The 24,689-nt window shown below is 43.1% G+C and overlaps 1 protein-coding gene across 2 annotated transcripts in view; it reads right to left on the bottom strand.

The window, feature by feature from the left end:
* Positions 1 to 24,689, bottom strand: part of prex2 (phosphatidylinositol-3,4,5-trisphosphate-dependent Rac exchange factor 2) — a 232,533-nt gene that overhangs the window by 179,092 nt on the left and 28,752 nt on the right. For both annotated transcript variants that reach the window (XM_041880313.2, XM_045221164.1), the window contains exons 2-4: positions 8,760 to 8,831; positions 4,761 to 4,883; positions 1,935 to 2,039 (exon numbers count right to left, since the gene is read on the bottom strand). In XM_041880313.2, the coding sequence (XP_041736247.1) occupies positions 1,935 to 2,039; positions 4,761 to 4,883; positions 8,760 to 8,831 (300 nt within the window). The remainder of the gene's footprint in view (positions 1 to 1,934; positions 2,040 to 4,760; positions 4,884 to 8,759; positions 8,832 to 24,689) is intronic.

Raw genomic sequence — 24,689 nt, 5'->3', positions numbered from 1 at the left:
TGGAGTAAAGGTGGTCTAGAGTTTTTTTCCCCTCTGGTTGCACATTTAACATGCTGGTAGAAAATAGGTAAAACAGATTTAAGTTTCCTGCATTAAAGTCACCGGCCACTAGGAGCGCCGCCTCTGGATGAACGTTTTCCTGTTTGCTTATGGCCTTATACAGCTCATTGAGTGCGGTCTTAGTGCCAGCATCGGTTTGTGGTGGTAAATAGACAGCTACGAAAAATATAGATGAAAACTCTCTTGGTAAATAGTGTGGTCTACAGCTTATCATGAGATACTCTACCTCAGGCAAGCAAAATCTCGAGACTTCCTTAATATTAGATTTCGTGCACCAGCTGTTGTTTACAAATATACACAGACCGCCACCCCTTGTCTTACCGGAGGTGGCTGTTCTATCTTGCCGATGCAGCGTAAACGATTCGGTGAAATATAAGATATTACAGTTTTTAATGTCCCATTGGTAGGATAGTCGTGATCGCAGCTTGTCTATTTTGTTATCCAATGATTGTACATTGGCTAATTGGACTGATGGTAGAGGCAGATTACCCACTCGCCATCGGATCCTTACAAGGCCTACGTCCCTGATATCTCCGTCTCTTTCTCCTGCGAATGACGGGGATTTGGGCCTTGTCGGGTGTCTGAAGTAAATCCTTTGCGTCCGACTCGTTAAAGATAAAATCTTTGTCCAGTACGAGGTGAGTAATCACTGTCCTGATATCCAGAAGCTCTTTTCAGTCATAAGAGATGGTGGCAGAAACATTATGTACAAAATAAGTTACAAATGACGCGAAAAAATACACACACAATAGCACAATTGGTTAGGAGCACGTAAAACGGCACCCATCTCCTCCGGCGCAATTATGATTTGGACATTGGTATCAGTCAACTGTTTTCACCACCCCTCTGTTTGCCTTGTTTTAAATGATTAAAGTGGCCATAGGCCAGGGGTTGAGGGGAGGTTATGGGGTTAACCTCCAGGGGTTGAGGTGAGGTAAGGGGTAACCTCCAGGGGTTGAGGGGAGGTTAGGGGGTAACCTCCATGGGTTGAGGGGAGTTTAGGGGGTAACCTCATTCTCTTTCGTTATTGGTTGTAAAATAGTGTTAAATTATATCCTTCTCACCATATAAAACACTGGACAGGCTTTCAGTCAGTGGGCCATCCAGTAGGGCCAGGGTTGACTGGAGGTCTGGAGGTTAGGGGGGCAAGCCAAGTCTTTTAAGCCCAGAGTGGAGTGAAGGTTACGGGGGTAACCCAAGTACTATGAGCCCAGTGGGTTGGATGGAGGTTGGATGGAGGTTGGAGGGTAACATGACCCTCACAGGGTTGATGCAAGCAGCCAGGAAGGTCCCGCCAAGGCCAAGACCATAAAACCTCCATTAAATCGCATTCAATTAAGACCACTCTAACCCCACTGAGACACACACACACACACACACACACACACAACCACCCTCTCCCTGCTGGGAGCCGGGTTCAAAGACAACACTCAATCATATAGCGCTCCCCTTCCACTTACAGCCGAGATGTGTGTACTTCTCATTTCTTCTCTCACGATCAATGATCAGAAATAGCCTTCTACAATACCACAACATTACTCTGCAGATGTATGTGGTTGAAACTAATGTATTATTATTATTTTTTGATAGAGTATCTTCCTGAAGGCGGACACTGCTGTAGGTCCCAGGGTTTCAAGGCTCTCTCTTTTTATAGAGCTCTTAAAACAGGAGTGAATGGATGGAGTGATACGGTTGTGAAAGAGAGGAGGGGTGAGAAGGAGTAGCATTACATTACCCATAAAGCCCGGAGGGATATGTGTATAGCATGGAGAACATCCTTAAACAGCACACATTGAGGGAAAACAGAGGCCGGAAAGATATAACACACACACGCATGTTTGCTGACGCACACACACACACACGCAGTTCCTCACCAGTAGGCATGTTCTGACAGTCCTGATCTTGTTGAGTTCCAGCAGCAATCTCTGAGCCTTCTCATGATTCCCACAGTACTCATCATAGATCTGAAAACCACTCCTCTGGAGAGAGAAGATGAGAGAGAGAGAGAGAGAGAGAGAGAGAGAGAGAGAGAGAGAGAGAGAGAGAGAGAGAGAGAGAGAGAGAGAGAGAGAGAGAGAGAGAGAGAGAGAGAGAGAGAGAGAGAGAGAGAGAGAGAGAGAGAGAGGGAGAAAGGGAGTGAGAGAGAGAGAGGACATATCGCAATATCCTGTCATCTGTGTTGAAGCCACATGTATGCGGTGTGACAAACCCCTCTTCCCATGAGTTCCCATGCTCTTCACACCCCAGTCTTTCTCACTGAGGGATACTGCACAGAGACATGGCCTATAAATCATCCCTACTACTGAGCAGTACAGTCTGCAGCCACTCAGATCAAACCTCTATGGGTTCTCATACTAAACCAAAATGCATGGAGGGCCACATCCTAACTTCAGATCAATGCGCATAAATAGATTCCCTATGGCAGGGGTACTCAACGTTAGCTAGCTTAACTAGCTTCTCCTGGTTTGATGCAGTCAAGACAGGTATTACGTAATCATATTTGATGATAAATAACCTAGCTACGGCAGCTACTAGTCTACTATAGCGCAAGTCAGCTTGGTTGGTTGCTGTCTCTCATCTCTCCCTCCCTCCTCCCTGCTCACCCTGTCATTCGATCACAGAACGGCCCCTCCCCGCCTGCTAGAGCAGCACCTCTCTCCCTCCTCTCGCGCTTTATCTGATCCGGTTAATACAGTAGCTTCCTGCTAAATTACTTTCCTGCTGCTTCCCTCACCCGGATCTGATCGGTTCTAGATCCGACCAGGTCTATACGGAATGGGTCTAGTTGCCTTTGGGTCCATTCGGAACGGGTCTCTATATAAAAAAAAATATTCATGCATATTGGGTCCGGGTGGGAAAGCCACAGGTCCATTTCGGAATGGGTCCGACTTTTTGGACTCGTGAAGACCTCTAGTACAGACCTCAAGTAAGGATTCAACCAATAGTGAGGATAGAACCAGCTTTGACAAGCACTATGTTAAGAGCATGTTGAAATCAAAGACAGCTTTTCCCATATTCTAAACATAACTTATTCCATATTGGAACGATTAGAGCTGTGATTCTACTATGATAACCCACTCCCACTCAGATCCCATCAGGTTTTCCCCTCAGCTGAATTAGAGAGAGATGTCACAATTCCTCTCTTTCTAGGAACTCTGTCCTACAGCAAGAGACCTCAATCACTGAGGAGGAGAGGAAAGTGACTGAGAGAGAGAGAGAGAGAGAGAGAGAGAGAGAGAGAGAGAGAGAGAGAGAGAGAGAGAGAGAGAGAGAGAGAGAGAGAGAGATAATTTGTCTGGGGCTCGAAGAGAGAGAGAGAAGTCACCGAACAATGGATGAGGTTTCTTTGAAATAGGCATTATAGCTCCAGAGCTCCAGAGAGAGAACAGACCACAGTAGCCTCCCTACTGGGTAGTCTGACATGAGATCATCAGCCATGGTAATGTGAGAATCACAGAGTCATGCAGGTTAGGCTCTAAATGACTGTGGACCTTCACAAAACAGCTAAAAGTGTGATCTATAAGGACCATCGCTTATACCATTGATACCACATGGGCTGCGTCTGAAATGGCACCCTATTCCCTATGTAGAGAGTAGACCCAGAGAGCTCTGGTCAAAAGTGGTGCACTATATAGGGAATAAGGTGCCATTTGGAAAGTACACAAGTTAATTCAAGGTCATAGGGGCGGCAGGTAGCCTAGCGGCTGGAGCGTTGGGCCAGTAACCGAAAGGTCGCTGGTTCGAATCCCCGAGCCAACAATGTGAAAAAAATCTGTCGATTTGCCATTGAGCAAGGCAATTAACCCTAATTGCTCCTGTAAGTCATTCTAAATGACTAAAATGTCACCTGTTAAAACCCATCACTGTCTTGGTGTCACTTTGATGAGAACTAGCTTTGAAGAAGACCTGTTACAGGTCCTTAGTAGAATATAGAAATCCACTGAGGAGAGGATCAACTGTAAGAAGCCTACTCTAGATGTACGGCCTACAGAAACATAAGATGATATAGTGGTCCATATCCCAGCTCAGCTCAGCATCAAAGAGCTAGGATAAATCTGATCTATGACAGGGGGCTATATCAGAGCAGTATACGGCCTGCACAGGAGATAGTAAATCTGAAACATGTGTTGAATCTCATCTTATCTTCGTCTCTGACCTGTACTAACACAGAGAGATTAGCCTACTCTGAAACAATGGGTAATAGGTATGCCCCAAATATTCCCTATGGGCCCTGGTCACCAGTAGTGCACTATAGAAGCAATAGGGTGCCATTTGGGACGCACACAGAGAGATTAGCCTACTCTGAGAGAATGGGCCTCGTTAAGATGGGGTTTGAAACTCCTTCGCCTCAGCTAGAATATCTGCCTGCACCCAAGGAACTCTCTAACTTGTTTGAGCTGTGACTCATCTAAAGCATTTTCAATTGTATTGTGACCCAGATAAAAAAGATTGTGATCAACAATATTTCTGATCTCATCTTAAGCTGCATCCCAGATGGAATCAGATGCAACCCACCGTTCGAAAATCACTGCTCTAGTCAGTGAGTGAGCTACGGAAACCTGTGAAACTCAAAGCACAGGCAAGGCTTTGTGGGTACTGGGGCTAGTGATAAAAAAAATACATTTGTGGTTAGAAAGCACTATTCTGTCATCATTTCTAGCATGGATTGACAGAGAAATACGGAGACCTGTGAGACTCACAAAGTGCAGGAAGCAGCGGCCCACTTCGTGGTAAGCGTGGGGGTCTGGCTGCAGCAGCTCTTCTACCATGGACAGGAAGTCACGATGCACAGACAGGATTTCCTCCAGGTTGGAGAACAGCACCTAGAGGGGGACAGAATACACTGTAACACCAGAGGACAGAATACACTAACATCTGGAGGGGGTACACATAACAAAACATTTGACAAAACCTAACCAAGTAAACATGGAAACATTAGGACAAGAAAAACTAGCCAAGTAAGGACAAGGAGTGTGTCCCAATAGTTCAACACATACAGTATCCTTTGATCAGTATCCTGCCATCATGATCAGCTATCTGCTGAGGAACATGGTAGAGAAGAGAACAATGTGGTGACGTTTTGACCATAAAGACCCATTATTTTGAGTTCACTAGTCAAGACAATACGGGAAAATCAAATGTTTTAATATTTTGGGGCACTATAGATGAGAGAGCGAGACAGAGAGAGAGAGAGCGCATTTGTCTGGGGATCGGAGGGAGACAGAAGTCACAGAACAACGGATGAGGTTTATTTGAAAGAGGCATTATAGTTCCAGACTTGACTTCATCTTATAATTCTAGAGTTGAGAGGAAATTAGCATTTGTGAAAACACTGTAAAGAGAGACATTTTTAATGGAGAGACATTTTATATGCTCTGTCATATGGAACGCTGAATTTAGCCTTTATGTGGGATCGTTTTTTAAAATTGATTTTATTGATCATTTATGTGGCAATGCTTAAGCACAAAATAATGGTCTGATTGTGGATGGCGAGGGGGGCCTATAGTGCCTGTGGTGGACTGCCATAACTTAAGAGAGCAGAGGACTATGCACTCCGTGGGTGCGACAATATACAACGCCCAAGAGACCTAAATTGAAAACGTGTAACTGACATGATTCTTACATCAAGCAGTATATGGAATCATATCTGTATCTGTTTCTTCTGCACTCTGAAGTGTTCCAGTACAGTAAGGTTCTGTGGTGGATTGGAGCGGGACAGCTGTTTGTTAGCAACAACCAAGACATTCTAGAACCCTGACCTCCGTCTGACCTTGTTCCCCCGTTCCGCCAGACTCCTCCCCTCCACCCAGTGTTCTCACAACGTGTTCCAAAACACAGGACACAGGAACACGTAGACCGCTCCTCCGCCAATGCATGTTTAACTTCCAGAATAAGCAAAGCCCACAGAGTGGAGTCTGCCCCTAAATGGCATCATATTCCCTATATAGTGCACTTAGGGTTGCAAAGGGAGGGTAAACGTTCTAACTTCAGTAAACTACCAGAATGTTGGTATCTTTCAAGGATTTTATGTAATCTATCACAAGACATCTAGTGGCCCTTTTGGGTACTTCATATTATCACTGGTGTCTGTATTTATCTCTGGCCCTCTGTGTGGCCTTATCATATCTAAAATATATGAAATAATTCAATAATTAAAAAAATGTGAATGACAAAGCTGTAAAACATTATCCTAAATATAAACCATCAACGTAGTGAATATCATTGGTGCTTAATATGAGGGTTTCAGCATGAAATATCCTTTATATTTTTTTACACACCTATTCATTTGACTATGTCAGTATGTATTTGTTGACAATGATTTGGTGTGAAACTGGTGGCAGTTGTGAAAAAAATAGCTGGACGAGTTGCAGAGTTAATTGAAAATAATGCCATTGTTGATTAGGTTATTTTTTCATTAATTAGGCTATTTTCTCTTGAACCATATGGTCTATCTAGTAGAAACTCATGGACAATAAGGAGACAGATATAAAAAATGAATACTATATATTAATACAGTGAGGGAAAAAAGTATTTGATCCCCTGCTGATTTTGTACGTTTGCCCACTGACAAAGAAATGATCTGTCTATAATTTAATGGTAGGTTTATTTGAACAGTGAGAGACAGAATAACAACAAAAGAATCCAGAAAAAAACGCATGTCAAAATGTTATAAATTGATTTGCATTTTAATGAGGGAAATAAGTATTTGACCCCCTCTCAATCAGAAAGATTTCTGGCTCCCAGGTGTCTTTTATACAGGTAACGAGCTGAGATTAGGAGCACACTCTTAAAGGGACACACTCTTCAATCAGATTCCAAACTCTCCACCATGGCCAAGACCAAAGAACTCTCCAAGGATGTCAGGGACAAGATTGTAGACCTACACAAGGCTGGAATGGGCTACAAGACCATCGCCAAGCAGCTTGGTGAGAAGGTGACAACAGTTGGTGCGATTATTCACAAATGGAAGAAACACAAAATAACTGTCAATCTCCCTCGGCCTGGGGGCTCCATGCAAGATCTCACCTTGTGGAGTTGCAATGATCATGAGAACGGTGAGGAATCAGCCCAGAACTACACGGGAGGATCTTGTCAATGATCTCAAGGCAGCTGGGACCATAGTCACCAAGAAAACAATTGGTAACACACTACGCCGTGAAGGACTGAAATCCTGCAGCGCCCGCAAGGTCCCCCTGCTCAAGAAAGCACATATACAGGGCCGTCTGAAGTTTGCCAATGAACATCTGAATGATTCAGAGGAGAACTGGGTGAAAGTGTTGTGGTCAGATGAGACCAAAATTGAGCTCTTTGGCATCAACTCAACTCGCCGTGTTTGGAGGAGGAGGAATGCTGCCTATGACCCCAAGAACACCATCCCCACCGTCAAACATGGAGGTGGAAACATTATGCTTTGGGGGGGGGTTTCTGCTAAGGGGACAGGACAACTTCACCACATCAAAGGGACGATGGACGGGGCCATGTACCGTCAAATCTTGGGTGAGAACCTCCTTCCCTCAGCCAGGGCATTGAAAATGGGTCGTGGATGGGTATTCCAGCATGACAATGACCCAAAACACACGGCCAAGGCAACAAAGGAGTGGCTCAAGAAGAAGCACATTAAGGTCCTGGAGTGGCCTAGCCAGTCTCCAGACCTCAATCCCATACGAAAATCTGTGGAGGGAGCTGAAAGTTTGAGTTGCCAAACGTCAGCCTCGAAACCTTAATGACTTGGAGAAGATCTGCAAAGAGGTGTGGAACAAAATCCCTCCTGAGATATGTGCAAGCCTGGTGGCCAACTACAAGAAACGTCTGACCTCTGTGATTGCCAACAAGGGTTTTGCCACCAAGTACTAAGTCATGTTTTGCAGAGGGATCAAATACTTATTTCCCTCATTAAAATGCAAATCAATTTATAACATTTTTGACATGCGTTTTTCTGCATGTGTTTGTTGTTATTCTGTCTCTCACTGTTCAAATAAACCTACCATTAAAATTATAGACTGACCATGTCTTTGTCAGTGGGCAAACATACAAAATCAGCAGAGGATCAAATACTTTTTTCCCTCACTGTACATTTAAAAAAATGTATTCAAGAATAAATTACCAAAGTTAGGATAGATTGCCATAGGTTATCTGTTAATTAACAAAATTACTGAAAATTCCTGTAACTTTGGTAAACTACCAGTAGCTTTGCAACCCTAAGTGCAATACTTCTGACCAGATTCCTGCACCCATATAGGTTCTGGCCAAAAGTAGTGCACTACCTAGGGAATAGGATGCCATTTGGGACACAACCAGACAGCCAAGGACCCTCCCAACAGCGACGAAGCATCCTTTATTGTCCCACTCCCTCACGCAGCCAGAATCATATAAATAGATTATATTTACAGCTGCTTCCTGTATATGCCTAGGCCTTAGCAGCTATTTTTTTATTCATTCAGAAGAAACGTCTATTTTGGGTTGAAAGAGTCCTTCAAACAAGAAACGTTGAGTTTTATTTGGATTCCGGCTGTAATTTCCGGTCTTTTATTGGATTACGTTATGAAAACAAGGTTTATACTCAACCACGCAGCTAAAAGGACTCATTCTTCTGACATTCCACTCACATGTTTACACAGATCTTGATTACACAGTCATTAAGTAACTACTAGATTAAGTAATTATGATGTAATTACTAGACTACACTAATAAAGACTCACCTTAACGGTTTCCTCTGTGATGTTCTTGTCAATCTTCGTGGCTGCATACTGGTTGAGCCGGTGGAGAAACACCTGAGTAGTATAAGAGAAAAAGAAAAGCACCATTTAACATGATGAACTCCCTCCAAGATTAGATTACATTTGGCGCGTGATGGTTTCTTCTTAGAGCTGCCAGTTTAACAGCCCAAGGCTGCACCCCAAATGGCACCATATTCCCTATATAGTGCACTACTTTTGACCAGGCCCCAGGTCAAAAGTAGTGCACTATGAAGGGAATAAGGTGCATTTTGGACATAGTCCAAGGTAGAGAACAGATTGGAGCGGAGGCCCCTTCCCTTCTTGTACTGCTTACAGCTGCAACACTCTGCAGAGTGCCAGAGCAAATTGCTAACCATCACAATGGACACCTGATCCATGTGAAAGCTGATCTTTGCTCTGGATGAAAAAACACCTGGGCTCACTTCATAAATGCAGTGCATGAACTTTCAAAGGAGGTCACAATCATGATGGCTGGGGGAGGAGGTGGGGAGGAGGGGAGGAGGAGGGGAGGAGGTGGGGGCGGCTATTCAGTGTGAATTGAGATGGATGAGAATGGTTAGGGTTCTGACTTTCTCCAGTTCTCTTAGGATACTGGTTCCTAAACCATTTTCATGCAACGGGTACCAGGCAAACCAACTTGAAAGCTTTGGGCCTTTTTTTTAGGCCCTCCAAATTAATAAAAACTATTTCTCTAGCCAGAACCAAGTCTTAATCACAACCAAGGAGGATTTAGGCGTATGGGAAACACTGCCTGCCTTGGGCTGTAGGCTATACTTCAAGTGGAAGGAGATATAGAACAACACGCAAGGAAAGAAAAAGACAGCCAGTAGGAAAAACATATGTGTCTGCCTTCTGTTAAGAGAGGTTCTGTCCCAAATGACAACCTATTCCCTTATGGGTAGTGCACTATAAAGGGAATAGGGTGCCATTTGGGACGATTAAATCGTGTTGAAAACCCAACACATCAACGACATGGCACACTCAATTAGATTGATGATAATGCCCTCAAATCACATCACGAAAGCTGGGCGAAAGATGATGAAAGTAAATCCTAGCAAATCATATCTCAAAGAGAAATCTCTTAGTTCAAAAGAAAGCATCGGCTTTTCATACTCTCAAATCTTAACTCCACCCAACATCATTGTGTGTTTATACATTAAGAATGACTCACGTTTCTCATTCCGCTAGCGTTCATATTGTGCTGTCAAATATGAGTAAGTGAGCTCAGCAAGAGGCGAGAAACTTTCCCTGCCATTACATGAGTTGTACAGACATCTATTCCATGTTCCACTATGTAGCCTATGCTTTAAGAATATTCTGCCACATATTCCCTGAAAGTGGACTCAAAGACACTTTAATGGTAACAGTTATTGGAATCTACTGTCCACCCTCCGCCAAGAAGTGTGTACTAAACGAACTCACTGATTTAATTGATATTTTTACTACCACAGAGGTGTTGATCGCTGGAGATTTTAATCTTGCATGGGGAACGCAGGATGCTGACTGTTTAAAGGATTTTTGTACTAATCTAAATTTGACCCAGCTGATTACAAAGGCTAATCGTCCAAACTTAAAGGACCATACGAAATTGACTTTGATTGAACTCATATTTACAAATTCTCCAGAGAAATATGTTGGGAGTGGGGTATTTGCTTTGGATATTAGTGACCACTGTCATATTGTATGTGTCAGGGATATACGGATGCCTAGATCAAAACCCCGTTTTATCAACAAGAGGAATTTTAAACATTTCAATGAACAGGCCTTTTTTTGTGACCTTTATTTTGGTGACTTTGATTGTATTGCATCTATACCTGACCCACAGTTGGCTCTGTACCACTTCTCAAATGTTTTCAATAGATAGATAAACATATAGATAAACATGCTCCCTTTAAAAAACTGAGAATTAAAAATAGGTATTGCCCTTGGTTCAGTCCAGAGCTATCTGAAGTCATACACAACAGAGATGCTGCCTGGGCCAAAGCTAGAGTCACAGACTCGGGCCCAGACTGGCAGTCTTTCAGGCGATTGAGAAATCTGTGTGTAAAACTATGGTAGTTAAAAAAGCAAAATCAGATTATTATGTTAATTCACTATCTGAATGTACAGGGAACCCAGCTAAATATTGGAAAGCTGTTACGTCACTGAAGGGTTGTGTTTTCTTCTTCTCTTCCCCAATAAATTAATTTAGATTCTGGCCCTATTACTGACTAAATTGATATCATTAATGCATTTAATCACCATTTTATCAACTGCGGGCTATATATTTGAATGTATTTCAAATCCAGCTCTTGAAAAGAGTAGTTTGGATGTTGATGGTGAAAATCTATTGAATGATACTGAAAATGCTGGTCAGGAGTTTTCTTTTTGGAAATTGACTGATAAAGAAGTCCTGGATGCTTTGCTAACATGAGACAACCCAAAAAATCCACAGGGGCTGATCAATTGGAGCCTGGTCTGCTTAAGTGTGCAGCTCCCTTTGTTGCTGGCTCAGTAGACCACATTTTTTATTTAACATTGTTATCAGGAAGTGTTCCAAAAGCATGGAAATCTGCATATGTACTGGGGAAACAAATGATCTTGACAACTATCGCCCCATTTCAAGACTACCCCGTTTAGCTAAGATTTTTGAATCCTTGGTTACATTTACATTTACGTCATTTAGCAGACGCTCTTATCCAGAGCGACTTACAGTTAGTGAATACATTTTTATTTATCTTTTTTTTATACTGGCCCCCCGTGGGAATCGAACCCACAACCCTGGCATTGCAAACGCCATGCTCTATCAACTGAGCTACATCCCTGCCAGCCATTCCCTCCCCTACCCTGGACGACGCTGAGCCAATTGTGCGCCGCCCATGAGTCTCCTGGTCGCGGCCGGCTGCGACAGAGCCTGGATTCGAACCAGGATCTCTAGTGGCACAGTTAGCACTGCGATGCAGTGCCTTAGACCACTGCGCCACTCAGGAGACATGGTTAATGTACAACTTTGTTCCTTTTTATCTGATAATTGTATTTTTAATATAAACCAAATCAGGGTTTAAGCCTGGGCATAGTACTACCACAGCAACCACGCTAGTTGTTAATGATCTTGTCAATGCCTTGGATGCTAAAAAGAGCTGTGCTGCCTTGTTTATTGACCTGTCAAAGGCGTTCGACACTGTTGATCATTCCGTTTTGCTGAAGAAGTTATCAAAAATAGGCCTGGGATATACAGCCATCTTGACAGATGGTGTTAAATCTGAATTTCTTGAGATTCAAAAAGGTGTTCCTCAGGTTTCTATTTTGTGTTCATTATTGTTCACCTTGTATATTAATGACATAGGAAACACTGTTAATACTTGTTACATTCATCTCTACGCAGATGACACAGTTGTGTATTCCTGTGCCACCTCAGTGCAGCAGGCCATTCGTGAAATTCAGCATGACTTTGATTCAATTCAGAAATCCCTTACAGATCTTAAATTAGTGTTTAATACAAGTAAAACCAAGCTCATGCTGTTCTCTGGGTCACGAAATGTAAACCGTGAGGACCTGCATATTTGGACTACAAATGGAGCCCAAATTGAGCTTGTTTCTCAATATACAGTGGGGAAAAAAAGTATTTAGTCAGCCACCAATTGTGCATGTTCTCCCACATAAAAAGATGAGAGAGGCCTGTAATTTTCATCATAGGTACACGTCAACTATGACAGACAAAATGAGAATTATTTTTCCAGAAAATCACATTGTAGGATTTTTAATGAATTTATTTGCAAATTATGGTGGAAAATAAGTATTTGGTCAATAACAAAAGTTTCTCAATACTTTGTTATATACCCTTTGTTGGCAATGACACAGGTCAAACGTTTTCTGTAAGTCTTCACAAGGTTTTCACACACTGTTGCTGGTATTTTGGCCCATTCCTCCATGTAGATCTCCTCTAGAGCAGTGATGTTTTGGGGCTGTCGCTGGGCAACACGGACTTTCAACTCCCTCCAAAGATTTTCTATGGGGTTGAGATCTGGAGACTGGCAAGGCCACTCCAGGACCTTGAAATGCTTCTTACGAAGCCACTCCTTCGTTGCCCGGGCGGTGTGTTTGGGATCATTGTCATGCTGAAAGACCCAGCCACGTTTCATCTTCAATGCCCTTGCTGATGGAAGGAGGTTTTCACTCAAAAATCTCACGATACATGGCCCCATTCATTCTTTCCTATACACGGATCAGTCGTCCTGGTCCCTTTGTAGAAAAACAGCCCCAAAGCATGATGTTTCCACCCCCATGCTTCACAGTAGGTATGGTGTTCTGTGGATGCAACTCAGCATTCTTTGTCCTCCAAACACGACGAGTTGAGTTTTTACCAAAAAGTTATATTTTGGTTTCATCTGACCATATGACATTCTTCCAATCCTCTTCTGGATCATCCAAATGCACTCTAGCAAACTTCAGACGGGCCTGGACATGTACTGGCTTAAGCAGGGGGACACGTCTGGCACTGCAGGATTTGAGTCCCTGGCGGCGTAGTGTGTTACTGATGGTAGGCTTTGTTACTTTGGTCCCAGCTCTCTGCAGGTCATTCATTAGGTCCCCCCGTGTGGTTCTGGGATTTTTGCTCACCGTTCTTGTGATCATTTTGACCCGACGGGGTGAGATCTTGCGTGGAGCCCCAGATCGAGGGAGATTATCAGTGGTCTTGTAAGTCTTCAATTTCCTAATAATTGCTCCCACAGTTGATTTCTTCAAACCAAGCTGCTTACCTATTGCAGATTCAGTCTTCCCAGCCTGGTGCAGGTCTACAATTTTGTTTCTGGTGTCCTTTGACAGCTCTTTGGTCTTGGCCATAGTGGAGTTTGGAGTGTGACTGTTTGAGGTTGTGGACAGGTGTCTTTTATACTGATAACAAGTTCAAACAGGTGCCATTAATACAGGTAACGAGTGGAGGACAGAGGAGCCTCTTAAAGAAGAAGTTACAGGTCTGTGAGAGCCAGAAATCTTGCTTGTTTGTAGGTGACCAAATACTTATTTTCCACCATAATTTGCAAATAAATTCATTAAAAATCCTACAATGTGATTTTCTGGAAAAAAAAATCTCAATTTGTCTGTCATACCTATGATGAAAATTACAGGTCTCTCTCATCTTTTTAAGTGGGAGGACTTGCACAATTGGTGGCTGACTAAATACTTTTTTTCCCCACTGTAAGTACCTGGGTGTCTGGATTGATAACAAGTTATCCTTCGTAACGCATATAGAAAATCTGACTAAGAAGCTAAGATCCAAGATTGGTTTTTTATATCGAAATAAATCATGCCTCAGTATTGAAAATAGGAGAAAGATTGTTCAAACAACGCTTCTCCAAGTATTGGATTTTGGTGATATTGTTTACATGCATGCGGCAACCTCTGTTTTGAAACCCTTGGACGCAGTCTCCCATTCCACAATACGTTTTATCACAGGGGACAATTTTAGGACTCATCATTGTAGTCTGTATAAAAATGTGGGATGGACCTCTCTGTCTGTAAGAAGAGAGCTGCATTCTCTTTTATTTATTTACAAAGCAATCTTACAGAAACTCCCTTCATATGTAACTTCATGAATTAAGTTAAGAATCATAAGTTGCCAAACCCGTTCTCAGGACTGGATAACACTAGAGATCCCTTCAGTCTCCACAGATTTGGGAAAATCTGTGTTTTGTTTTTTTGCACCTAATTTGTGGAACAATCTGCAGAGTTCACTCAGGCAGTTTAAATTATTGATTGAGGACCTCTATGTAGTTGAATGTGATTTATTTGATTAAATATGTTTATTTTGTTATTGTGTGCTGAATTATATTGTTTTATACACAAATATGCGTATGTTGTTTTATTATTCATTCTTTGTTGTAATGTATACTGGGCTCTCTTTTAATTTCAGTGTGACTCCCTATTTAAATAAAAGGAAAAAAATATTTTAAAAAATCAGGACAATGTCATGATGTGTCCAGCCTTCCAAAACACCTCCATGGGGTACACACTAGTTGCCTGGTTAAAATAACAGACCATGTGGGTCTGTGTATCAGCAAGGCAAACGGACTAGAGGTTCCATAAACAAAGGAGTGATGATCCTGCTAGTGAGACTAGTGGGTGAGGGGTCGAAGGGGAGAAAGTGAGGGGGTCAGCGTACAGCCAGCCCTCCACAGTGACATGTTGACAGGACACAGGAGACTGTGTTGGAGAGATAACCCTGCATTGAGGAGACCCAGGCTCCGTCCCACATGGCACCCAGGGCCCGGGTCAAAAGTAGTGCACTACAGGGAATAGGGTGCCATTTGGGACAAGCCTAGTCAAGCCGGAGCCCATGCAGGGTCAGGTCTAGGAGGAAAGGTTAGGAGGAGACAGAGACAACTACAGGACACGACCCCCCTTAAATCACCTGGCAGCCTGTCAAGGGGTTCATGACCCACACCACACAACCTATCACTACCCAGTAATATACCACACAAAAACTGCAACACCCAACGCAACACGGCAACAGGGTGCCATTTGGGATACAGTCCATATTCTCACACTTAAAGACTGGCAGGTAAAGATACCATGTCCATGAGTCTAGCATGCGGTCTAACTGGACAACTAGTTACTGCTCCTTAGGGTCCTGTAATGCCATCTGTCGTTTAGAGGACCACAGACAGCCTGGACAGCCTAAAAAGACCACACACACCACACCGAATGTTGATCTACAGTTTGTTCGGCGGGCTGTGTTTAAGGGAGTACCCGCTGGTGGACGTCTGTTTCACTGCAGACATTTAAAATCGGTTTGCACTCAGTTTGCAAATGACTACCGGCACTCTGTTCTGAGGTGCTAAGTACTGTCTGAACCTTAAGGAGCGTCCCAAATGGCACACTATTCCCTATATAGTGCACTACTACCCTACCCTATCGGCCCTGGACAAAAGGAGTGCACTATATAGGGAGGGAATAGGGTGTTCATTTGGGGGCATTCTGACTGATAAGACATAACTCATGTAAACAACTTCTGTAAACAAACTTAATGACCATATAAAGCCAAAGCATTTCCTGTTAGAACTGCTCCAACAGAATGTTGATGACACTATCAACACAGACATGCTTTTATAGCTCGTAGACTAGAGGACGGATGGATGGAGTCTAGTTAATACATACTCCTGACGATGCACTGACGCACCCCGTCAAATGTTATTAAATCCAACTGGTTTCAGTCAGGGGGGGGGGGGTTAACTCTGAAGGGCGGTTTCCCGGACACAGAATCTCCATTTTAAATTATTTTTAGTCCAGGATGACTAGACTTAATGTGTGTTCAGGAAACTGCCCCTGTGTGTTTTTAAGGGTATTTGTGTCCCACCTAAGAAACAAACTATGGGAAACACTAAGCTTAGGAAATACTAATGAGAAAAGTCTTGCCACTCTTAAACAAACTAATCATTAAGCATTAAATGACATTGATTTTAAGGCGAGGCCTAGACTTTTAAACACCTCAGCAATTGAAATGGCCGAGTCGACTCCGAGATAGCACAGCACAACAGCTCTGCTTTCAGCTCTGCTCTCCACATGAGGAAGAAAGAAGAAACTTGAGTCCCAAATAGCACCTTATATGCTAAATAGTGCACATGAATAATAATGGCACCGGAGGGGATGGCTGCAGTTTTAAGGGCTCCTAACCAATTGTACTATTGTGTGTGTGTTTTCGCGTTATTTGTAACTTATTTTGTACATAATGTTTCTGCCACCGTCTCTTATGACCGAAAAGAGATTCTAGATTTCAGGACAGCAATTACTCACCTCGCACTGGACGAAGATTTTTTCTTTAACGAGTCGGACGCGAAAGACTTACTTCAGACACCCAACAAGGCCCAAATCCCCGTCATTCGCATGAAGAAGAGACGGAGATATCGAGGACGTACACTACCGTTCAAAAGTTTGGGGTCACTTAGAAATGTCCTTGTTTTCCATGAAAACATACATGAAATGAGTTTGAATAGGAAATATAGCAAAATTAATAGGAAATGTAGTCATTGACAAGGTTAGAAATAATGATTTCTTATTGAAATAATAATTGTGTCCTTCAAACTTTGCTTTTGTCAAAGAATCCTCCATTTGCAGCAATTACAGCCTTGCAGTCCTTTGGCATTCTAGTCAAATCAAATTTTAAATCAAATCAAATTTTGTTTGTCACATACACGTGTTTAGCAGATGTTATTGCGGGTGTAGCGAAATACTTGTGCTTCTAGCTCCGACAGTGCAGTAATATCTAACAAGTAATATCTAACAATTTCACAACATATACCCAATACACACAAATCTAGTAAGGAATGGAATTTAAGAATATACACATATATGGACAAGCAATGACAGAGCGGCATGGACTAAGATACAGTAGAATATTATAGAATAGAATATAGTATATACATATGAGATGAGTAGTGCAAGATATGTAAATATTATTAAAGTGACTAGTGTTCCATTTCTTAAAGTGGCCAGTGATTTCAATAGGCAGCAGCAGCATCTAATGTGCTAGTGATGGCTATTTAACAGTCTGATGGCCTTGAGATAGAAGCTGTTTTTCATTCTCTCGGTCCCAGCTTTGATGCACCTGTACTGACCACGCCTTCTGGATGATAGCGGGGTGAACAGGCAGTGGCTCGGGTGGTTGATGTCCTTGATCTTTTTGGCCTTCCTGTGACATCAGGTGCTGTAGGTGTCTTGGAGGGCGGGTAGTTTGCCCCCGGTAATATGTTCGGCAGACCGCACCACCCTCTGGAGAGCCCTGCGGTTGCGGGCGGGGCAGTTGCCGTACTAGGCGGTGATACAGCATGCCAGGATGCTCTCAATTGTGCATCTGTAAAAGTTTGTGAGGGTTTTAGGTGCCAAGCCAAATTTCTTCAGCCTCCTGAGGTTGAAGAGGCTCTGTTGCGCCTTCTTCACCACACTGTCTGCGTGGGTGGACCATTTCAGTTTGTCAGTGATGTGTTAGCCAAGGAACCTGAAGCTTTCCACCTTCTCCACTGCAGTCCCGTCGATGTGTATAGGGGGGTGTACCCTCTGCTGTTTCCTGAAGTCCACGATCATCTCCTTTGTTTTGTTGACGTTGAGTGAGAGGTTATTTTCCTGGCACCACACTTCCAGAGCCCTCACCTCCTCCCTGTAGGCGTTCTCATCATTGTTGGTAATCAAGCCTACTACTGTTGTGTCGTCTGCAAATTTGATGATTGATTTGGAGGCGTGCTTGGCCACGCAGTCATGGGTGAACAGGGAGTACAGGAGGGGGCTGAGCACTTACATAGGTATTCCTCTTGTCCAGGTGGGATAGGGCAGTGTGCAGTGTGATGGCGATTGCATCGTCTGTGGATCTATTGGGGCGGTAAGCAAATTGCAAACTATTACGGACTACAAAAGGGAAGCACAGCCGCGAGCTGCCCAGTGACACGAGCCTACCGGACGAGCTAAATGACTTCTATGCTTGCTTCGAGGCAAGCAACACTGAAGCATGCATGAGAGCATCCGCTGTTCTGGACGACTGTGTGATCATGCTCTCCGTAGCCGATGTGAGTAAGACCTTTAAAGGCTGCAGGGCCAGACAGATTACCAGGATGTGTACTCCGAGCATGCGCTGACCAACTGGCAAGTGTCTTCACTGACATTTTCAACCTGTCCCTGGCTGAGTCTGTAATACCAACATGTTTCAAGCAGACCACAATAGTCCCTGTGCCCAAGAACACTAAGGTAACCTGCCTAAATGACTGCAGACACGTAGCACTCACGTCTGTAGCCATGAAGTGCTTTGAAAGGCTGGTCATGGCTCACATCAACACCATTATCCCAGAAACCCTAGACCCACTACAATGTGCATACCGCCCCAACAGATCCACAGATGATGCAATCTCTATTGCACGCCACACTGCCCTTTCCCACCTGGACAAAAGGAACACCTACGTGAGAATGCTATTCATTGACTACAGCTCAGTGTTCAACACCATAGTGCCCTCAAAGCTCATCACTAAGCTAAGGACCCTGGGAATAAACACCTCCCTCTGCAACTGGATCCTGGACTTCCTGATGGGCCGCACCCAGGTGGTAAGGGTAGGTAACAACACATCTACCACACTGATCCTCAACACTGGGGCCCCTCAGGGGTGCGTGCTCAGTCCCCTCCTGTATTCCCTGTTCACCCATGTCCAAGCACGACTCCAACACCATCATTAAGTTTGCCGACGACACAACAATGGTAGGCCTGATCACCAACAACGATGAGACATCCTATAGGGAGGAGGTCAGAGACCTGGCTGTGTGGTGCCAGGATAACAACCTCTCCCTCAACATGATCCAGACAAAGGAGATGATTGTGGACTACAGGAAAAGGAGGACCACGCACACCCCTATTCTCATCGAAAGGGGCTGTAGTGGAGCAGGTTGAGAGCTTCAAGTTCCTTGGTGTCCACATCACCAACAAATGATCATGGTCCAAACACACCAAGACAGTCGTGAAGAGGGCACGACAAAGCCTATTCCCCCTCAGGAGACTGAAAAGATTTGGCATGGGTCCTCAGATCCTCAAAAGGTTCTACAGCTGCACCATCAAGAGCATCCTGACTGGTTGCATCACCGCCTGGTATGGCAACGGCTCGCCCTCCGACCGCAAGGCACTACAGAGGGTAGTGCATACAGGCCAAGCTTCCTGCCATCCAGGACCTCTATACCAGGCGGTGTCAGAGGAAGGCCATAACAATTGCCAAAGACTCTAGCCACCCTAGTCATAGACTGTTCTTTCTGCTACCGCACGGCAAGCGGTACCAGAGCGCCAAGTCTAGGTCCAAAAGGCTTCTTAACAGCTTCTACCCCCAAGCCATAAGACTCCTGAACAGCTAATCAAATGGCTACCCAGACTATTTGCATTCCCCCCCCTCTTTTACGCTGCTGCTACTCTCTGTTTATTATCTATGCATAGTCACTTTACCTCTACCTACATGTACAGTGGGGAAAAAAGTATTTAGTCAGCCACCAATTGTGCAAGTTCTCCCACTTAAAAAGATGAGAGAGGCCTGTAATTTTCATCATAGGTACACGTCAACTATGACAGACAAATTGAGATAAAAAAATCCAGAATATCACATTGTAGGATTTTTAATGAATTTATTTGCAAATTATGGTGGAAAATAAGTATTTGGTCACCTACAAACAAGCAAGATTTCTGGCTCTCACAGACCTGTAACTTCTTCTTTAAGAGGCTCCTCTGTCCTCCACTCGTTACCTGTATTAATGGCACCTGTTTGAACTTGTTATCAGTATAAAAGACACCTGTCCACAACCTCAAACAGCCACACTCCAAACTCCACTATGGCCAAGACCAAAGAGCTGTCAAAGGACACCAGAAACAAAATTGTAGACCTGCACCAGGCTGGGAAGACTGAATCTGCAATAGGTAAGCAGCTTGGTTTGAAGAAATCAACTGTGGGAGCAATTATTAGGAAATGGAAGACATACAAGACCACTGATAATCTCCCTCGATCTGGGGCTCCACGCAAGATCTCACCCCGTCGGGTCAAAATGATCACAAGAACGGTGAGCAAAAATCCCAGAACCACACGGGGGGACCTAATGAATGACCTGCAGAGAGCTGGGACCAAAGTAACAAAGCCTACCATCAGTAACACACTACGCCGCCAGGGACTCAAATCCTGCAGTGCCAGACGTGTCCCCCTGCTTAAGCCAGTACATGTCCAGGCCCGTCTGAAGTTTGCTAGAGTGCATTTGGATGATCCAGAAGAGGATTGGGGAGAATGTCATATGGTCAGATGAAACCAAAATATAACTTTTTGGTAAAAACTCAACTCGTCGTGTTTGGAGGACAAAGAATGCTGAGTTGCATCCAAAGAACACCATACCTACTGTGAAGCATGGGGGTGGAAACATCATGCTTTGGGGCTGTTTTTTCTGCAAAGGGACCAGGACGACTGATCCGTGTAAAGGAAAGAATGAATGGGGCCATGTATCGTGAGATTTTGAGTGAAAACCTCCTTCCATCAGCAAGGGCATTGAAGATGAAACGTGGCTGGGTCTTCCAGCATGACAATGATCCCAAACACACCGCCCGGGCAACGAAGGAGTGGCTTCGTAAGAAGCATTTCAAGGTCCTGGAGTGGCCTAGCCAGTCTCCAGATCTCAACCCCATAGAAAATCTTTGGAGGGAGTTGAAAGTCCGTGTTGCCTAGCGACAGCCCCAAAACATCACTGCTCTAGAGGAGATCTGCATGGAGGGATGGGCCAAAATACCAGCAACAGTGTGTGAAAACCTTGTGAAGACTTACAGAAAACGTTTGACCTGTGTCATTGCCAACAAAGGGTATATAACAAAGTATTGAGAAACTTTTGTTATTGACCAAATACTTATTTTCCACCATAATTTGCAAATAAATTCATAAAAAATCCTACAATGTGATTTTCTGTTTTTTTTTCAAATTTTGTCTGTCATAGTTGACGTGTACCTATGATGAAAATTACAGGCCTCTCTCATCTTTTTAAGTGGAAGAACTTGCACAATTGGTGGCTGACTAAATACTTTTTTTCCCCACTGTACATATTACCTCAATTACCTTGACTAACCTGTGCCCCCGCTCATTGACTCTGTACCGGTACCCTCTGTATATAGCCTCGTTACTGTTATTTTATTGTTGCTCTTTAATTATTTGTTATTTTTCATATTTTTTCATTTTTTACTTCAGTTTAATTTAGTAAATACTTTCTTAACACTTATATTTCTTAAAACTACATTGTTTGTTAAGGGCTTGTAAGTAAGCATTTCACTGTAAGGTCTACACCTCTTGTATTCAACGCATGTGACAAATACAATTTGATTTGATTTGATTTCTGACCCGGCTCTGGTCAAAAGTAGTGCACTATCTAGGGAATAGGGTGCCATTTGGGATGCAACCTGGATAATTGAATGTGAGCTGGTGGATGGAGATGGAAAGGACTTGACTAAATAATCAGTCTCTTTGTGGAAGGGCTCCTCCACGCTGATTACCATTCTGTAGCTGTAGTCTGCTAGACTCACTGAGGAGAGGCTGGCAAGCATTAGCATCTCATTAGCAAGTGTAATTTGTAATTTCTAATCTGTAGCTACACACACATGAAAGTAGGAGTCGTCTACAGCCAATCGCATTAGTCTGACAGGGACTGGAGATGGAGAGATGTTTCAGTGAGGAAGCAGCATTAATTTACATCAAGACAAGGTTCCATGTCATCAAAGTACGACCTAAGAGACAGTCTAGGCTAATTATAAAGCCTAGATCTGTTTATTTGTAAGAAAAGGTATCATTAATTTACATCTACAGTACCAGTCAAAAGTTTGGACACACCTACTCATTCCAGGGTTTGTCTTTATTTTTACTATTTTCTACATTGTAGAATAATAGTGAAGACATCAACACTGTGAAATAACACATATGGAATCATGTAGTAACCAAAGAAGTGCGAAACAAATCAAAATATATTTTATATTTGAGATTCTTGACAGGTGTGACTTGTTAAAAGTTAATTTGTGGAATTTCTTTCCTTCTTAATGCGTTTGAGCCAATCAGTTGTGTTGTGACAAGGTAGGGGTGGTATACAGAAGATAGCCCTATTTGGTAAAAGACCAAGTCCATATTATGGCAAGAACAGCTCAAATAAGTAAAGAGAAATGACAGTCCATCATTACTTTAAGACATGAAGGTCAGTCAATTCCGAAAATGTCAAGAACTTTTAAAGCTTCTTCAAGTGCAGTCGCAAAAACAATCAAGCACTATGATGAAACTGGCTCTCATGAGGACCGCCACAGGAATGGAAGACCGAGAGTTACCTCTGCTGCAGAGGATAAGTTCATCAGAGTTAAATGCACCTCAAATTGCAGCCCAAATAAATGCTTCACAGAGTTCAAGTAATAGACATATCTCAACATCAACTGTTCAGAGGAGACTGCGTGAATCAGGCCTTCATCGTTGAATTGCTGCAAAGAAACCACTACTAAAGGACACCAATAATAAGAAGAGACTTGCTTTGGCCAAGACACACGAGCAATGGACATTATAGACCGGTAGAAATCTGTCCTTTGGTCTGATGAGTCCAAATTTGAGATTTCTGGTTCCAACCGCCGTGTCTTTGTGATACGCAGAGTAGGTGAACGGATGATCTCCGCATGTGTGGTTCCCACCGTGAAGCATGGAGGAGGAGGTGTGATTGTGCTTTGCTGGTGACACTATAGGTGATTTATTTATAAATCAAGGCACACTTAACCAGCATCCTAACACAGCATTCTGCAGCGATACGCCATCCAATCTGGTTTGCGCTTAGTGGGATTATAATTTGTTTTTTAACAGGACAATGATCCAAAACACACCTCCAGGCTGTGTAAGGGCTATTTGACCAAGGAGAGTGATGGAGTGCTGCATCAGATGAACCTGGCCTCCACAATCACCCGACCTCAACCCAACTGAGATGTTTTGGGATGAGTTGTACCGCAGAGTGAAGGAAAAGCAGCCAGCAAGTGCTCAGCATATGTGGGAACTCCTTCAAGACTGTTGGAAAAGCATTCCTCATGAAGCTGGTTGAGAGAATGCCAAGAGTGTGCAAAGCTGTCATCAAGGCAAAGGGTGGCTACAAGAATCATATGTGTTATTTCATAGTTTTAATGTCTTCACTATTAATCTACAATGATTTTTTTTTAAATAGTAGAAATAAAGAAAAACCCTTGAATGAGTAGGTGTGTCCAAACTTTTGACTGGTACTGTAAGTGTGGATCATGTCATCAAAGTATGACAGAGAGTGTAATCATGAAACCTTGTTACTCAATTTCTCTGAAAAGTCTGTAATTGTAATTGATACTTCTTTCACTTCATATTCTGTAGACGCTAATTAGGATTAATCCACTGCTTCTGGTGGCTTATGTAGAGAGATAGAGAGATCTTCATAAAACACTGGAACTACAGATGCTTATCAAACAGCCTATAACTATACAGAAGAAAACATCAAACTTGCTGAGTAGTAGACAATGCAGTTCCAAATCTGATCTATGAAAGTTAAACAATAGCCGAGTGAATCGAAAAAAACAACTTCTCTGGTTGAAAACGGCCTATGTGGCATCGATAGTCCAAAACATTTATTCTAGTGTCAAAATGTACAACAAATTGTAAATAGGATAAATTTGTAATAAAGTCAGTATCGCCCAAAACAGAGATTTGCAAGATGTTAGGAATCTAGGGTAGATTACAGTTTTCCTTGGGTTGGGTTTATTTCAATCCTGCCCCCATGCCCACAGCTGGCAGCACACAACCCGATCATAATGCCCAACACGTGGGTGCGGAACAGACACTGATCATGGTAAATTTGGTTTAACTTTGGATATCTCTATGGGGCTAGTTAGGGACCATCCGTAAATTACACAATGTACATGGGACAATATTTGTAAATTTCAATAGCTCCAAATTTCAATGACTTAAAAACATCAAACCAACTATAAATTGTAGAAATTCATATACAAATATTGAAGTATTTAATGAGAAAACTAAAAGGTGTGCAACATGAAAATATTGTCCCATTTACATTGTGTAATTTATTGACGGTCCATAACTAGCCCCACAGATCGGCTATCCAAAGTTAAACCAACTTTGCCACATTCACACCGGCAGGTTGAAGCCAAGAAGTTGGCTAGCTTGCTAGCAAGCCTAGGCTACTTCCAGACACAAGACCTGGTTAGACTGTTTCAAGTCATCTAGAAGGGTGAGTGACTGTAACTGTGTACTGTTTTGGGAGAGTGAATGTACAAACGCTTCCCACGTGCGAATACACACACAAGAGACACCCACATCAAAACACGCCTCCAAAATCCAAATCTCGTTCTCAGCCGCATTTCCTAATGAGGATTGA

Source organism: Coregonus clupeaformis, chromosome 7 (genome assembly GCF_020615455.1).
Source record: "Coregonus clupeaformis isolate EN_2021a chromosome 7, ASM2061545v1, whole genome shotgun sequence".
Taxonomy (NCBI): Eukaryota; Metazoa; Chordata; class Actinopteri; order Salmoniformes; family Salmonidae; genus Coregonus; species Coregonus clupeaformis.
This window is presented reverse-complemented; position numbering and strand designations above follow the sequence as displayed.